Below are 18,177 nucleotides of genomic sequence, written 5' to 3'. Positions count from 1 at the left end.
AGAGGACTCTGGGCTAGATGGGCCACTGGCCTGATCCAACAGGTTCTTCTTAACTTCTTATCTGGAGGCTCTCTCTCTGTGTGTGTGTTTTTATCTGCATCTGCTTTTCCAGCTGTGATGAAGTTTATGGGCGACCTCCCACTCAAAGGACAAACTGAGCTAGAGGTGGTGTGTTCTCTTCTCAAGGTAATCAAGCTTCCTTTCTTCTTTTCAGGTTTTCAAACTGAATTTTAATAGCAACAGGCAAGTCACAGGGAAAAAAGAAATGAAAGACAATTTAGTTTCAAAAAAAAAGGGATAAGTTGTCTCAATTGTCAGTAAGAAAGTGCAGGGTGCAGCTTTGTAATTTACAGAGTCAATAATAAAACATATCAAGAAAGAAAGGATATGTGGTCTCTAATTACCAAAGGATTCCATGGTCTAAATTAAAACAATTACCGGTACATATTTTTTCCCCCCAAAAAGGTTAAGAATTACATTGAACTGTGCTAAATCCAGACTCTCACATAGACCCATTGGGCCTGGCATCCCTGAGCCACTTGTATTTGTATATAAGATAGGTAAAGGTAAAGGGACCCCTGACCATTAGGTCTAGTCGTGGCTGACTCTGGGGTTGCCGTGCTCATCTCGCTTTATTGGCTGAGGGAACCGGCGTACAGCTTCTGGGTCATGTGGCCAGCATGACTAAGCCGCTTCTGGCGAACCAGAGCAGCGCACGGAAATGCCATTTACCTTCCCGCCAGAGTGGTACCTATTTATCTCCTTGCACTTTGACATGCTTTCGAACTGCTAGGTTGGCAGGAGCAGGGACCGAGCAACGGGAGCTCACCCCGTCGCGGGGATTCGAACCGCTGACCTTCTGATCGGCAAGTCCTAGGCTCTGTGGTTTAACCCACAGTGCCAGCCGCGTCCCTTGTATATAAGATAAAATTAGGCCAAATGGCAAAAAGTGATCTTGAGCACTGTGGCCCCTGGGCATTTTTGGCTTATGTGAGATTTTTTCAAGAGCAAGCTGCTTTCTGGCCCTTGCGGGGAATGGGACCTGCGGAGCCAACGCAGAAACAAGACCCAACGAAGTCTGGAGCTGAGGGAACTCCCTCCTGGGCATATATCTGCACTGGGGCTGCACTCGCCAAGCCAGCCTGGTTGCTCTGGCCTCTCCCAAATACCTCCTAATAAACATTCTCATTCTTGAGTGCAGCTGCTATAGTCCAGAGGTCACCATCGTGGCACCCGCAGGTGAACATGCACTCACAGCTTCACTTCCTTCCTCTGAAACCAGGCTTGCAAGAAGCGTTCTTCTGTTGTAGCCAGTACAATAACATTACGGCTTGCACTCCATTGCAGCCTTGTGCGTGCATCGTGCACACAAAGGTTTATCCAATTTCCACATGTGCCCACAGGCCCCAACACGATGGTGACCCCTTTAAAGTCCAACAGCATATCAAGGACACAACATGGGCTGCCCCTTAGCCTTAGAGCAGCAGCCTTCAACCTTCTTCCAACCTGATACCTGCTTTTAAGCCAAACATGCTGCCAAACACCAGTCTGTGACCTGGTGGCAGCTCCCAGTCCACCAATTAATCGCCTGTAGTCTAAAGCATGCTCTTCTGATCTGCAGAGCTGCTGAGCTTGTCATAGCCATGGCGGGCTACAGGGCCAGATTTAGGTTTGATGAGTCCCTAAGCTACTGAAGCTAATGGGGCCCTTTATATGTCTAGCTGTCCTTCGTCAACAACAAATTGTCACTGTTTTTCGTCTTGAATACATGCTATATGGCAATTTATGAAGCTAACAGGTATCTAAAGCCATTTGCACATATTGCCATGCAACCAGTCCATGCAGAATGTTGTTGTTTAGTGGTTTAGTCATGTCCGACTCTTCGTGACCCCATGGACCAGAGCACACCAGGCACTCCTGTCTTCCACTGCCTCCCGCAGTTTGGTCAAACTCATGCTGGTAGCTTCCTTCACGGATCACTGCCTTGCCATGGTGAAGGGGCTTGAATAACTCAGAGAAGCTATGATCTATGCTGTGCAGGGCCACCCAAGATGGACAGGTCATAGTGGAGAGTTTTGACCAAACGTGATCCACCTGGAGCAGGAACCGGCAAGCCACTCCAATATTCCTGCCAAGAAAGCTCCATGGACAAAGACAATAGGCATGCAGAATGTAGGCACCCTATATATAAAAAGGAGCAAACCAGTGATATTTTAGGGAGCAGGCTAGCAGGCGGGGCCTATTACTTACATCATAGGAGCCTACACAACACAAAACACTGTTGCTGTATGTCAGTTTTATTTTATCTGTTTTTTATCTTATATTTTGGAAATGTACATCCAGTTGTTGTTTTTTCTTTAATTTTTTTGGGGGCCCCCAAGAGAGTGGAGCCCTAAGCTATAGCTTGTTTAGCTTATACGTAAATCTGGCACTGGCGGGCTACTATGGCAAACTCTTCCATCACCTTCACAAAGCCAGAAGTCTGTGTGGGGAGAGAGGAAGTGGTGGCTGCTACGCGAGCAGCCAGCAAGGGCTGGGACTCCCCTGAGGCATGTATAATTCCACTTTCTCCTGGTTCTCCACTAGCTCTGCAGAGACCACGAGGTCATCAGGGACGAGGTGTTTTGCCAGATCATCAAACAGATCACGGACAACACCAGCACCAAGACGTACGTGAATCTCTGGTAACAACCTGCAGGCCTGTGCACAATGGTGGCTGGAGGGGGAAGGGGGGGGGGCTTCCATCCAGTAGAAGTACACGGCTTGTAAACCACCAGAAAAATGCAACCATCAATGTTTCTAACCTTAAATTCAGTTATCTTCCTTTCAACCTGTTTGAGATTAAAAGAATAATAATGTCCACATGTAAATTCATGATTTTCATGCACATTTATCATAATGTACACCTTTTTGTATGCAACTTTCCCTACCTTAGCACATTTTTTAAATGTTCTTTTCACTGATATTTGCATTTCTGTCTATAACCGTACCCTACTAAAGTGGTACCTCTGGTTATGAACGCTTCTGGTTACGAATGCTTCAGGTTACAAGCTCTGCTAACCCAGAAGTAGCTGCTCCTGGTTGCGAACATTGCCCCAGGATGCAAACGGAAATCACGCAGCAGAGGCCCCATTAGCGAAAGCATCCCTTGGGATAAGAATGGTTTCAGCTTAAGAGCGGACCTCCGGAACGAACTAAGTTCGTAACCAGAGGTATCGCTGTATATGCATTTTCACACGACTGCAGAATTTGGAGTACTGCCAGTTTTGAAGGATGGCTGTGTTTCAATTCACACCTGGTTTCAGAAAGTGCAAATTGGGCACCTGCATATTGTAGGAGGGGAGAGGAGGAAGGAAGGGGGAAGCGAGAGGGATAGTATCACTCCAAACTGCGTCCCAAGTCAGGCATGACTTTGGTGCCCTGCTCCGTTTGTTCATTTCTTGCATACTATTTTAACAGCCCCCAATTCCCTTCTTTGGGGGGTTTCACACAGGGACAGCTGCCAGAAAGGTTGGAGGCTGCTCTACATCCTGAGTGCCTATTATAGATGCTCTGAAGTCCTCCGACCATATTTGCTGCAGTTCCTCCAAGAAATCTGCAACAGTCCCAGCTTGCATTTCCAAGGTGAGATATTGGGAGATTCGCCCCTGGAGACCATCTGGTCAACCAGTCACAAGGTTACATATGCACTGTCCTGGCTGAGAAAGAGACACGCCTCAGTGGTGGAGCACCTGCTCTGCATGCAGAAGAACCCATGGAATCGTAGAATTGTAGAGCTGGAAGGGATTCTGATGGCTATCGAGTCCAACCCCCTGCAATGAAACCCCAGATTCCAATCCCAAACATTTGCAAGGTAGGATTGAGAAAGATTCCTGCTCTGAAACCCTGGAGAGTTGCTGCCTGCTACTGTGGACAATATTGAGCTATATCAGCCCTTCTCAACCTTGGGGCCCCAATGTTATTGGACTACAATTCCCATCATCCCTAGTGAGAAGGATCCCTAGTCAGGGATGATGGGAGTTGTAGTCCAACAAATGCAAATTTTGCCTTTGTTCAGTAGACTAGTTTCTACACACACTTTCCCACCGGCTTCTTTGTCCTCCACCCAGGCAAGCGAAATGCATTATCAGAGTTCAAGGAGACATTCCTAGCCAGGCAAAAACATTCAAGTGGGGTATGAACTAGGTCTGGTGAGGGGCGTGGCCTTATGAGGGGTGTGGCCTGGGGAGAGCCCTGAGTGGGGAACTCTCGAGGGCTCCATTTGGCTCCTGGATCTCCAGTTCCCATCCCCTACCCCGCAGCCAGCTTTTGAGCTATTGAGCTATTGAGAATGACTGTGCCAGATATTTGCATAAATTTATTTATTTATTTATTAGCTTGCTTCCTAAGATAAAAAACTAGGTTTGTGTCAAATGCCTTGAGGGTGCTCCCGTTTTCGCCTTAAAACTGCTTTGCATCAGGACTGTTCATCCGAATTTAACATTTCACAGCTCCTGGGGCAGGGAAAGGGGTTAGATCCCAGGAAGAAAATGGTGGCTGATTCTGCCTGCCCACATCCATCAGGCTGCCCCGTTTGGGACGCTTTCCTCGCCGCTGCCCATCGCTCATTAATGAATGGAAATGAGCCCATCTGCTCAGCTCTCAGAAGGCAGCTTCAGTCGGAAGGCAGCTCACCTGTCGCAGCAGGTGGTTATTTCCTCGTTAAAAGACGCAGGTTCCAAAACTGGTTCCAGTGGCTTCAGGGTGGAAAGGAATATTGGGAAAGATAGATGACTCCCCGCTCCCCAAACTAGGCTGTTAGCTGGGAATGCCGGCTCACTGCATGTCCCCTTAGAATGGTGTTTGCCCCACAGAGGTTTTGGAGCTTGGAAGATGAGGAACATGAAAAACTAGGCAGAGATTTTTTAATCCATCTGCCAGTGCACCAGGGTGAATTTCAGGTTGCGGTGGCCTGCCAAATCTTGAATGCACCTGATGGTAGCAAATATATGCCATCAGCTCAGTACAAGCTGAATCAGCTAGAAGTTGGCACTGGGTAGGGTTTTCCCCTGGCTGCTCTATGCCAAACCAATCATGTGCATCCACACTTACTGCTGAAATCGAGTCTTCCATATAATTAAGTGCAAATAGCCGTCCCAGGCTGCCCCCAAGCCAGCCTTCCCCCCTCCCTGCCATCTTTGTTCACTCACTCCAGGTGACAGCAATATCAGTTGCGCTTCAGTGTTTTCTGTGTTCTCCTCCAGCACGTTTTCCGATCTGCTTTGTAGCATTTGGGTCTGGTCAATTCTATTGTATATAGCCAAAGGCCTTTGCAACAGACAACAGAGAAGAAAAGGAAAAATTTCCTCCAAGATCTTACAATGTAGCCTGTAGCAGCTTGCAACATAAAAAGAAATTCACAGCATTAAATATTAAAACTGGAATGTATTCACATACCTGGAACGGAGCTTCTTGGCTGCCAGCACAAATTTGGCTCCCTGGTGTGTATTATATAGATGTTTATCTGCTAGGAGTTCAACTGTCACTTCCTGTGCGGATCGACCTGGAAGCCAATTAAGAATTGGCAATATAAATTTTCCTCTGGGCGTTATATACAGGGGGCAAATCAGCAGATAGAGTGTGCTGTCCTCTACCTGATTGCATCCATATATGCATTTGCAATCCATATTGGGAATTCCCCGATATCTCCCCTCTAAATATGCCGAGGGCATCTGCAGAATCTTTGTTCTGCAAAGGCCCTGCGAAGTTGTGGGAAGGTCAGAGTCTCAAGGTAATGGGGCCTTGAGTGAATGGACTTAATTTGGGGGTACCAAGTAGAGTAACGGGCAGCAATGATGGATGCTCTGTCTTGGTTGGCAGCCTGATGAAAAATCCAGTTTCTAAGGTCACGTGGGCTAAGGGCTAAGTAGTTCTCCGTTTGAAGATTCTAAGCATTTGGGAGGCTCCTGAAGGAGCACTCCTGAAGAAGCGTCTCCACCCCCATCGTTCTGCCCGGACACTGAGGTCCAGTGCTGAGGGCCTTCTGGTGGTTCCCTCGCTGCAAGAAGCCAAGTTACAGGGAACCAGGCAGAGGGCCTTCTCGGTAGTGGCGCCCGCCCTGTGGCACGCCCTCCCACCAGATGCCAAAGAGAAAAACAAGTACCAGACTTTTAGAAGACATCTGAAGGCAACCATGTTTAGGGAAGCTTTTAATGTTTCATAGACTACTGTATTTTAATATTCTGTTGGAAGCAGCCCAGAGTGGCTGGGGAAACCCAGCCAGATGGGCAGGGTATAAATATATTAGTAGTAGTAGTAAATAAAATGCAGTTGCAGTGCCAGCCTCTCCAGCAAGCACGGGCAAAATGCTACTGAGGCTTTTCAGGGCTGCTGTACCATTAACTAAAAGCTTCCTGTTCATTAGTTCTACCCATTTTATTTCTCCCTGTTCAGTAGAGCTGGGGATGCTTGGCGTCCCCCAATTGCTATTTTATCAGTACGCATCTGTTTGCACCTGTAGGCATTTTAGCCTCCGGTGCTTTGCCCTGTGAATTGTCTTTACAATCAGGCTTAGGTGAGTCTAGAGAGCTGAATCTCTCTACAGCATTTGAGAAATCTGGAGCCCCCACATTTCACTTCTCCTCTCGGATACTTCCTCTCTCACACACACTTTCTGTCTCTGACTCTCTCTCATATTTGTTTCATGGTCTCCATCAGGCATCGCCAAGGCATGTGAGCAGAACCTGCAGAAAACCTTTCAGTTTGGTGGCCGCTGCGAGTTCCCCAGTAACATGGAGCTCAAAGCCATGGTGGTGAGTGCCCTGCAGGTCCCACGAGGGCTTTGCTGCATATAATGGGGGGGGGGGGGAGTTACACCAAAAGGAGAATGGCTTCCAAACAGGGATGGGTGGTGCTGTAGTTTGTGTTTAAGAACTGTTTTCTATTACAGTATTTGAATGCTGTATATGTTGATGGGCCTTTTTTTAACATGCTGTTTCAATTACTGGGCACACTACTGGTGTGCCCAGTGGACAGGTCTGCTGGTGGCATGGTTGTGTGATTTGGGAACTGGGACTGACCCACCAGCAGTCCGCTTTGGGGGCACATGCATTCAAATCGCAGTTCAAATCCATGTTGGGGTTCACAGCAGGTTCAGATCCCCAAGTAGTCAACTTTCAGGTCTGTTATCTGGCCTGAGTGGATGCCTAGCATAGTCTAGGGCAGGCATAGGTTCATTTCCAGAGGAAACACTCAGGTTCTTGACTGTCTGGGTTCTGGAACCTGAAGGGAGCTGTCTGTCAGCCCTAGCAGGAAAAAGCAAGTGTGGACATTATATCAGGAAAGAGCTGAGTTCCAGAGTAAGCGGCAAAAGAGCATTAGAGGGGCAGCCATGTAATCACAGCCAGGTACTGGAGCAGGAGCTGATGTCATGGCCTCATACCAGCAATGAGTTGTTCTGACTAAGGAGGGAGCTCTAAGACCAGGGCTTTATAGGGCCTCGTGGGCAAGGATTGGCCCCGGAGCGTCAGCTGACAGATGGCTCAGGCAGGCTGGTACTGCAGTCTAGAGGGCACCCTTGAGGCACAGAGCTCAGATCTCCCAGATTTGCAGTGCTGATGGGATGCAAATACGTTTCTGGGGTTGAACCTCCTCTAAACATGGTTTATGATTAGGGGTAGGGGCATCAGCCTCTTTCCATTCCATGCCAGTTTCGCATGCCCTCAACAATCGTTAAGTCTGTTCCATCCTGTTTTCTCCTATTTTTTTTTAAATATACACATTTTTAACCATTTTTGTATGCTTTCCTTGAAATATGTGTTTTGTATATTATTTTATATACATTTTCCTGCATTTCCCCCTATGCTTTTCAGCACATTTCCCTCTAAAATACACATCCCATCCCCAGTAAAATACGCATTGTCGGGTGCACATTTCTGAAGCAAGAGTGCACTGCAGTATTCAGAAGAGCACGTGCTCTGATGGTTAGCTGCTTCTCACTTGGCATATAAATGTAGAGATTATGAAATAAGTTAGTTTACTTTAAGATGCAGAATTCTCTTCCATTTTTACTTATGAACTTTGTCTTTCCTTCCTTCCTTTGCAAAGGCCGGAAGGAGCTCCAAGCGGCAGCTGTTCCTCTTACCAGGAGGGATCGAGAGGCACCTCAAGATCAAAACTTGTTCGGTGAGTGGAAGAGGAAGGATCTCTCATCCCCATAGATCAGGGAAGGGGAATTTCAGGCCTCAGGGCCAAATGTCGACCCTCCACGCCTCTCTGTGCCCTTAGGACTTTCCCCAGCCCACAACCGCTCCCTGGCCATGCCCCCTCACCCTGAGCCACACCTCTTACTGCCCCTGCTTTCAGTGTTTTTGCCTGAGTGGAACTGAGTCTTTGAACTCTGATAATGTTTCTTGCATAGAGTCACAGAATCGTGGAGTTGGAAAGGGACCCTACAGGTTATCTGGTCAAGCCAGATGCCAAACTGCTGGATGTGTGTGAGAGTGTATGTAGAAACTAGCTTACTGTATGCATTATTTTTGTGATTGTAAGTTGTTTTAAATTGTTTCTTTCTCCATGCTAACTGCCCACAACAGTTGTGACTTAATCAGCTTGCAAGAGCTTCCTTCATTACCATCTTCAAATGTTAAAACAATTCAGGGTGGGGATAAGCATCTTGCCCTCTCTCAGAATCATCTTTTCCTTCCATCGCCTTAAAAAATAAATAAATCTAGCTTGCGGAAGAGATCTGTATGGTTTCAAAGTTTGTATTCCTTGCTTATGAACTTTGGCATTATTTAAAACTAGCAGAAAGTGTCCGGTGCCGCCCAGGAATTCTAATAAACCTATTGTTATTTTGAAATGGATAGTATAAATTAGAGTTTTAGGGCTGTGTGTGCACACACTGTATCTCTCTCACATACAGCAATATATTGCATCTGAAGGCATCCAAACATAGCTAAAAACTACCTCCACCACCTCAGGAAACCTCATTTGTAACTGCCACGTCCGTTTGGGTGAAGTCATGGCGAAGTCATGTTTTGGTCCACCAGCTTGTTTCAAAATGGTTTCCCGCATCCAAACACAGACAAAGACCGCATTGTGAAGCCACATGACAAGTTTGGCAATGATACGAGATACATAGCTGTCAACATTTCCTATTTTTTAAGGGAAATTCCCTTATTCCGAATAGGATTCCTCGCAAGAAAAGGGAAAAGTTGACAGCTATGACAAGATATCGTCTAACCAAAGACACTCTAACCCATAGCGAACAGGCAGGCAGACAAGCAGACAAGTGAACCACATTCCAGAATATGTACCTGGTCATCTGTGACTCAACCTCTCCGTCCCTCACCTGCATTTCCAGGTTGCGCTGGATGTGATAGAGGAGTTATGCTACGAGATGGGACTACGCCGCCCTGAGGCCTTTGACGAATACATCATTTTTGCTGTCGCCAACAGAAGTGAGTCCCACCGGGCCCCAGAGGAGAGAATCCCTCAGTCCAAAGAGCAGGAATAAACGTATCGTTCCACTCCGTGTATTTTGTTCAAACTACCGATTTCAGGATTGGATCACACTGCAGACCTAAGCTAGGTTTACTAGTTTACTAGAAATTACCCAACCCCCCAAAACTGACCATTTCAATGACTTTGCCTTGAGGCTTCCTAGCAGCACCCCAACAATATGTGCATTGGCTTTCATGGGTGGATTTGCACAGACACCTGAGTTCTAAAGAGTCCCTGCACAAAAATGACCAAATTTGGATGAATTTATTGCCTGTCATATGTTGTTTCAGTAGGACACCTGGCGTATAATTTTGTAGGCTATATTCTCATTCTTGCTTGTGAAAATTCACCCGGTTGCGCCTGAAAAGTTATTTCTTTTTGAGATGCCGGACTTTATCTGGAAAGTGTCTACCACCACCTGTTGGTAGAGGGCTGTAAAACCATCCTTTTGGCCATGTAGGAAAAGAGCAGTTTGCACACACACACACACCCCTTTAGCAAATCACCAGTCTATATTTGGAAGCCAGACTGTACACCAGGTGAATGCAGTCACCCACTTCACCAGGAACACCAGACTGCTTTAAAAATCCGATCTGTGCCATTTCGCCCACGCAGATCAGAATGTTCGGCCTTTGAACAAAAAGGAGTACATCCTTGATGTTGCCTTGGAAATGGAGAATGTGGACAGCGGCTTCATGTTCTGGTATCGGCGCGTCATCTGGGCCCAGCCGCTAAAGTTTGACAATGAGCTCTATGTCACCATGCACTACAATCAGGTAAGACCTTTGCAGCAAAGAAAAGGGAAAGCTTTCAGAGAGGACCAGCCGAGTGCACATCTTGTTCCTTCTCAAAATGACTCATAGGTAGGTTTCCTTCCAGGTCTTGGTGATGGTGATATTTGTTTGGGCAGGAAGGCATTTTTGATTAGGACAGGTCGACCAGTGACTCTGCAGCCTATTTTTACTTGGTTCGAGATGGTCAGAGACTCTGACGTGGCCTTTCTCCCCCCGCTAAGCCTTCTATAAAATGGGTGGTCACAAAAATATGACAGGGTCTTAAAAACTAACAGGTTTGCTGTGTCAATAAGCTCTAATGGAGTAGAGCCCAGGTTATGAGAGCCAGGGTGGTGTAATGGTTAGAGCAATGTTTCCCAAACTCGGGTCTCTGGCTGTTTTTAGGCTACAGTTCCCATCATCCCTAACCACTGCTCCTGCTAGATAGGGATGATGGGAGTTGTAGTCCAAAAACAGCCGGAGACCCAAGTTTGGGAAACCCTGTATTTTTGTGTTTTGATATTCTAAACCGCCCTGTGATCTTCAGATAATAATAATAATAATAATAATTTTTTATTTATACCCCGCCCTCCCCAGCCAAGGCCGGGCTCAGAGCGGCTTACAAACAATAATAAAAACAAGAAGAATGATTACAACTTAAAAACAAAAATAAAATACAACATTAAAATAATGGAACATTAAAATATTAAAATGTAGCCTCGTCACAGGAGGAGAAGGAAAAGAAAACAAAAGAGAGAGAGAGAGGGAGAGAGAGAGAGAGAGAGAGAGAGAGGGAGGGAATCAAATGAATTCAAATCAAATCAGATGAAGGGCAGTAAAGGTAAAGGTACCCCTGACCATTAGGTCCAGTCGCGGACAACTCTGGGGTTGCGGCGCTCATCTCGCTTTACTGGCCGAGGGAGCCGGTGTACAGCTTCCAGGTCATGTGGCTAGCATGACTAAGCCACTTCTGGTGAACCAGAGCAGCGCACAGAAACGGCGTTTACCTTCCCACCGGAACGGTACCTATTTATCTACTTGCACCGTGTGCTTTCGAACAGCTGGGTTGGCAGGAGCAGGGACCGAACAATAGGAGCTCACCCCGTCGCGGGGATTCGAACCGCCAACCTTCTGACCAGCAAGCCCTGGGCTCTGTGGTTTAGACCACAGTGCCACCGCATCCCTATGAAGGGCAGTATAGAAATCTTAATCTTAATCATAATAAATATACATAATGTATGCATACATGGCTATAGAGAGGAAGGAAGTATTTCAAACAGTGATTAGAAAGATTTATAACTCAATAAAATTCCCGAACTGGGTGCCATGTCAATGCAGGAAGTAGTCTGTGACATTTCTCAAGGTACATGCTAAGGAACAGCTCCTCTGCATGGTAGCGGAATCCATGAAAATTCCACCTTATGAGATTGTAGTATATACAGCATTTCAAATATCTGGAAGCTCCAAATGCTACTTAATTATTATTCGTATTTATGACTCCTCCTCTCGTTCTCTCAGGTTCTCCCTGATTATCTCAAGGGGCTCTTCAACACTCTCCCTCCCATGAGGCCGAGTGAGCAACAGTTCCAGCAAGTCTCCAAGCTGGCTGCTCTGCAGCACCGAGCAAAGGACAGCTTCTACCTGCCTACCGTGTAGGTGCCCTGTAGGTTAGGGGGCTCTGGGGACAGGGCGAAAAGGGGACATGTCCCCCCTCCAACCAGGAAGCAATTCTGAGCTGGCAGATGCTAGGGGGCTGCTTCTTATGCTCTTCCTCCATCATTGAGGCCCTCTTAGATGGCTCCCCAAGCCCCTGAGGTCTGGTCGGCCTTTACTAGGGATCATAGCTGTCAACCGTCCCTTATTTGGCGGGAAAGTCCCTTATCCCAGCGCCGTGTCCCGCTGCTGTCCCTTATTGATGATGTCCCTTAAATTTCCCGGGTTTCAAAGGAAGCAGCTCCTCTCCCACCCTCCCTGCCGGCCAGGGAGGAGGGAGGCTCCAACAGTGTTGCTTGGCTGCGTTGCTCACCCAATAAGAAGTCTAAGAACGACGGGGGTGGTGGAGCTTGCATGCCTTGTGCTAATCAATTCGGCTGCGTTGCCTGGGAACCAGCCTTTGCTCAGCACTTCCCAGTGGAGAGGTGACGGTGGTTTTCCTTGCTGCATCCCCTTTGCCGGGTTGCTGCGCTGTGGGAACCACCGCTTGAGGCTTTGTTTGGCTGCTGGCTGGGCTTTCTGCCTTTGGCTTGGAGGGGCTCAGAAGTTGAACATACCTGTGCTTGGAAAATCCCTTATTTTGGCTGCTGATCCCTTATTTTCGAGACTGCTGGTCCCTTATTTTCAAATCTGTAAGTTGACGGCTATGCTAGGGATTGAGCCATGATTGTGGCAGGTCCTGCCCTGTGGAACTTCCTGCCAGTAGAGGTTTGGCAAGACGCCTTCCCCTTCTCCTTTTAGACCTCCAGTGGAAGACAGGAGTGCCTGGCGTGCTCTGGTCCATGGGGTCACAAAGAGTCGGACACAACTAAACGACTAAACAACAACAACAAAACTGTGCAGGCCTTTGCAATATGCGTTTCTTTTTACCAACCTGATCACCCTGATATTTCTTGGACTCCAACTCCCATCAGCCCCAGCAAGCAAGACCAGCAGTAGTGGATGATGGGAGTTGGAGTCCAACAACGTCCAGGTTGGGGAAAACTGTCCTAACTGAAATAATTTTAATTGCTTGAAGCATCTTGTTTTGAAGCTGTCTAAGACAACCTTCTCCATTCTGCTGCCCTCCAGATGTTGTTGGACTCCAAATCCCATCAGCCCCAGCCACAATGGCCAGTAGTCAAGGATGGTGGGTGCTGTAGCCCAATTAACAGCAGGAGGGCTTCTGGTTCTGCAGCCCATCATAGGTGGTTTATGACTTCTTCTCTTCTTCTGTTTCTGCTTCCCCATCTCAGGCGGGAGGTTCAGGACTACATCCCACCCCAGTTCTACCATCTGCAGAAGGCCCAGTCATGGCTCGACATGGTCATGCACCACCTGCAGCAAGCGCAGGCCTTGAGTGCCCACCAAGCTCGGGCGCAGTTCCTAGGTAAGATGCTGGCTTTCAAGGAAGTGGCATTAATTGACCCAGGGCATGGCACTGGGAAGGTCTTGCCCACATAAACAGTGCCAACCAGCTAAAGTTAAAGAAATGAGCCATAATAAAAGGGACTGGCTGCCTTGGTTGAACCAGTGCAGTAGGAGGGAAGCTTTTTCAGGCCAAGGGCCACATCAGCTCAGTAGAAAGCTATCAGGGGCCACTTTCAATTAGTGGGCAGGCTAGACCCGCTCACATACACAAAGCTATTTCCCATTGTCACAGAGGCATTTATTTATTTATTACCTAGCAACTCCACTCAAGGTTCACCTTCCATTTTCTTCAATTCTTTCTACAAAGTTTGTTTAAAAAAGCGAAATAAATAAAAAGCTCACCAACACCATTCATCTGTCCTGACAAAAGTCACAACGAACTCTGCGATCCCAGCAGAATGCTGCACATCTGAGCTGCAAGCCCAGCCTTACAGCTGTTTAAAGCCTCAAGCTTCAAAATGCACTTGCATCCCCAAAAGTTATGCTCATGCAATTGCAGAATGCATGAGCTCCTTTTTGCATATTTGCAAGGAGCAAAAAGTCTGCTGAAATATTTCCACTTCTGCTTTGATCTCCTTGCAACAGATCCTGTTGCAGAGAAAGAAGCTACAGTTAACTCACATAGTACAGCATCAAAACCCTTTCCTTGCCACACTGAACAGGTAGTGTAGGAACCAGGGAGCAGATGAGCATCTTGCCTACTGGATGGAATGTGGGGGGGGGGGGAGTTCTCCACTCCTGAACTTGAATAAAGAAAAAGCCCTATCGGATTAGACCGAGGCAGGTCCATCTGGCCCAACACCGTTTCCAAGAGCAGCCAGTCAGATACAGTACTTCCAAGAAATCCCCAAGATAGGATATGAAGGAGGCAACAAACTGAGTTTCACTGCACCCAAAAGTGAAAGTTCCATTTAGGGATCATGGCAAATAGGTGCTTGTTAGATTTCTTCCTCCTTCATGGATTCTCTAATCACCTTCTACAGTCATACCTTGGAAGTTGAACGGAATCCGTTCCAGAAGTCCATTCGACTTCCAAAACGTTCAAAAACCAAAGTGCGTCTTCTCATTGGCTGCAGTAATTTCCTGTAGCCAATCAGAAGCTGCGGATGCCCCATTGGACATTCAGCTTCCAAAAATCATTCGGAAACCAGAACAGTCACTTCCGGGTTTGCAGCGTTCGGGAGCCAAAATGTTTGAGAACTAAGCTGTTCGCAAACCAAGGTACAGCTGTAAAGCCATCTGAACTAGTGACAATCGTTGGCACATCTTGCAGCAGTGAAAACACACACACACACACACACACACACACACACACACACACGACAAAGCTCCTCCTCCATCAGGTGAGCAAAATCCTTCCTCTAAGGCAGCTGGTTTTGTTCCAGCACTGCCCAGAATGTGCTTAAAATGTTTACGGTAAAACATGCACATTCTGCTTTATAATTGAGGCAAGAAAAGTTACCGGCCCACAATAAGTTATGTAGTCTAGCTGCAAATCTGGTTAGCCATGTGAGAGCAGGTTGCTGGGCTAGAGAGGCCATTTTCTGAATCCAACAGGCTTTTCTTACACTCTTAATTCCATAAAGGGGGGGGAAGCCCTTTTCTCCAGATCAATCTGAAGTTGAGCAAAGGACCCCTTTGTCTCTTGCCCCAGTAATACCGTATTTCACAATAATGGTGGTGTTGCAGATCATTCCAATTCCGCTCCCCCCTCCAGGGCTCCTGAGCGCTTTCCCCATGTTCGGCTCATCCTTCTTCTACATCCAGAGCTGCAGCAACAACACCATCATCTCCCCCTGCATCCTGGCTGTGAACCAGAATGGACTCAACTTCCTGAACAAAGAAACCCACGTAGGTTTTGTGGATTGTCCCGTCCCCCTTTCAGGCTGCTGTTCAGCAGGCGAAGCTGGCTCCTGGCCCACGACAGCAAGTCCTGTTGCAAGTCCTGATGCTGTCGGGGTCTGACTCTGAATCTGTGCGAGTCAAGGGAAGAGGCTGTGGGTTTTGCACAGCAGCGTAAGCTAGCATGGTGACAGTGTTAGTGGATCTCTGTACATGTATGTGTCTTTACTTCAAAGACCAGAAGAACTGTTTATAGTAGATAGCAGGGTTCAGCTTTGTCTTGTGCCTGGATACAGAAAACAAAGCATTCCTTTGAACTGCATGGGAAAGGAGTTTTTCTTTTTTAAAAAAATATGCTTTTTATTAGAAGAGGAAGAAGAGTTTGGATTTGATACCCCGCTTTGTCACTACCCGAAGGAGTCTCAAAGCGGCTAACATTCTCCTTTCCCTTCCTCCCCCACAACAAACACTCTGTGAGGTGAGTGGGGCTGAGAGACTTCAAAGAAGTGTGACTAGCTCAAGGTCACCCAGCAGCCGCATGTGGAGGAGCGGAGACGCGAACCCAGTTCCCCAGATTACGAGTCTACCGCTCCTAACCACTACACCACACTGGCTTAAGTTTTATTAAGTGTATATGAAGGGAAAGGAGTTTTTCCATTTACCAGGGACTCTGGAAGAAGCTGTGTTGCTGGGAGCAGGAAATCTCTGAAGACTCTGCTGGGGTTTCACGTACTCTACTAGTTGAGGTGTGGTGAACTAACAGCTGACTTCCACAAGTCACTAGCAGCTACAACACGGCTCTTTCCTTCCTCTTCCAGGAATCCATTGTGACATTCTCCCTGAAAGAGATCCAGTCCACACGCACCCAACGGCCCTCGGCTGGATCCAGCTACCCCTATGTAGAGATCATGCTGGGGGGCTTGATGTCCCAAAGGATCACACAGCTGCAGCTGGAGCAGGTAAAGCATGAAAATGCCTGTACTGATACAGCATAATTCCCCAGCAGTACCCTTGGAACTGCCAGGATGGAAGGCAGGGAGTCCAGGCAGTAGGTGGAACAACAGGTGGCGCCATTTATTTCTGGATTTGTCCCTATCCTCCTCCGTTCCACAAAGGCAACACTAATGCTGAGGAATAATAATAATAATAATAATAATAATAATAATAATAATAATAATAATAATAATTTATTTATACCCTGCCCATCTGGCTGGGTTTCCCCAGCCACTCTGGGCGGCTTCCAACAGGATATTAAAATGCTATTATACATTAAAAGCTTCCCTAAACAGGGCTGCCTTCAGATGTCTTCTGAAAGTCTGGTAGTTGTTTTTCTCTTTGACATCTGGTGGGAGGGTGTTCCACAGGGCAGGTGCCACTACCAAGAAGGCCCTCTGCCTGGTTCCCTGTAGCTTCACTTCTCACAGTGAGGGAACCGCCAGAAGGCCCTCAGTGTCCGGGCAGAATGATGGGGGTGGAGAGGCTCCTTCAGGTATACTGGAAGAAGCTGACAAGGAGATAGTCAAGGAGGTAGTCAAGTGGAGCTTGGCTGAGGGAAGCTGAGCTTGGTGGGGCCTCGGGTACCAAAATGTATTGGCCCCATTGGCCCAAAGAGATAAGCCTGCACTGCATTCGTCCTAATGAGCCAGCCTCATGACATGAGTCCAGCAAGACACACTTAAACAGGCCTGAGGAGTTAGAGGCAACACCGAATTTTCACCTGAAGTCATCTGGGGTGACTTTGAGAATTCCACCTTGGGCAAAACATCCTAGGAATTTTGAGGGAAGCTGGAGCTGATTTGGTGAGACTCGTAGCATTTCTCAAGGGAGAGAGGGTGGGATCCATACATCCCCCGAAGGTGTTACGGCAAAGCAGATTTTACCCCACAGCAGATTTTCAGGTTCCTCCTTTGCCTGAAATCCTGTGGAAAGTTCAGGAAAAAGCGAATAGTTGTGAGAATTCTAGCAAAATGTATCGGTGGGGTGACCTTGCATCTCCCTTTGTGGATCTGTCGCCTTTAAATTCAGACTGGCAAGCTCATTTGTACAAAAATCTGATTGGGAAAAGATTTGAGTAGGGTGTTTAGTTTTGTTCTTTGCATCCAGAAAGCATTTGTTCATTTGGCTTTTATTTAGACTCCTGGCCTAAATAAAATCTCACGGCACATTACAGTGCTGCGCACCAGAGCTTCTTGATCCACATTTTCAGAATCTAGCATAAGCTTTATAATTTTTTATGCATATTTAGACTTTATTGGAAATATGATGCAACTCTGCAAATATGCTTAACTTACATCATTCTCCTCCCCTCCCCTCTCTTTCTGTCTCCTCTGTCTTCTCCTGTCTCCTTCCACTGGCTCTGTGAAGCTTAACCTTCAGATGGTAGGTAGCATGCAATTGGGATGATAAAACTTATTTTTTAAAAATACCAGTGTATTGCATTTTCATGTGTTCAAAGCACTCTGCACAAATTATTTTGTAATATTTACAGCAGCCCTGCAAGGTAGGTAAATATATGCAAAAGATGAGATTCAAACGGGTGACTTGTAACTTCATCTGTTAGCCACCACAATTGCACCATGCAAAGTTGGTATTCAGATCTCGAAAAAGCCATACACAAGTTTGCTGAGCTCAGGTTGTTCCTTGGCCTTTTAAAGCTTGGGAGTAGCGAATGTCATTGGCAAGGAGATATTAGGATATCGGGGCAGAGACATAAGGGGAGGGCAAGGCCATGGAAGGCTTTGAAAAAGTAAAGATGAGGATCTGAAATGACTTTGTGCTGGAGAAGTGGCTTAAATTTCTCCAAAAAAGATTGGATGGGCAGGATATGGTCAATGACACCCTCTGAACGCGTTCCTTATCATTTCAGTGTTACTAGAGTCTCTTAACAGAAAGATCAACTTGAATCTGTCTGGTTCCCCCATTTTAACTTTTGTAAACAGACAGTTTCACTGTGGAG

General features: G+C 46.9%; 1 protein-coding gene across 2 annotated transcripts in view; it reads left to right on the top strand.

Moving 5' to 3' along the window:
• MYO15A (myosin XVA) overlaps window positions 1-18,177 on the top strand; it is a 98,417-nt gene that overhangs the window by 78,347 nt on the left and 1,893 nt on the right. The window contains exons 53-64 of one of the 2 annotated variants that reach the window (XM_081839454.1): window positions 113-186; window positions 2,587-2,669; window positions 3,494-3,624; window positions 6,697-6,791; window positions 8,086-8,163; window positions 9,344-9,440; window positions 10,099-10,259; window positions 11,775-11,908; window positions 13,205-13,338; window positions 15,097-15,230; window positions 16,040-16,180; window positions 17,586-17,600. In XM_081839454.1, coding sequence (XP_081695580.1) covers window positions 113-186; window positions 2,587-2,669; window positions 3,494-3,624; window positions 6,697-6,791; window positions 8,086-8,163; window positions 9,344-9,440; window positions 10,099-10,259; window positions 11,775-11,908; window positions 13,205-13,338; window positions 15,097-15,230; window positions 16,040-16,180; window positions 17,586-17,600 — 1,277 coding nt within the window. Of the gene's footprint in view, window positions 1-112; window positions 187-2,586; window positions 2,674-3,493; window positions 3,625-6,696; window positions 6,792-8,085; window positions 8,164-9,343; window positions 9,441-10,098; window positions 10,260-11,774; window positions 11,909-13,204; window positions 13,339-15,096; window positions 15,231-16,039; window positions 16,181-17,585; window positions 17,601-18,177 lie in introns of those variants that run through there. The other variant, XR_014151037.1, reaches the window with a different exon arrangement.

The sequence above is a fragment of the Podarcis erhardii genome, assembly GCF_964252035.2.
Source record: "Podarcis erhardii genome assembly, chromosome: 14".
In the NCBI taxonomy this organism is placed as follows: Eukaryota; Metazoa; Chordata; class Lepidosauria; order Squamata; family Lacertidae; genus Podarcis; species Podarcis erhardii.
Note: the sequence above shows the minus strand (reverse complement) of the source record. Positions and strands in the feature narration are given on the sequence as shown.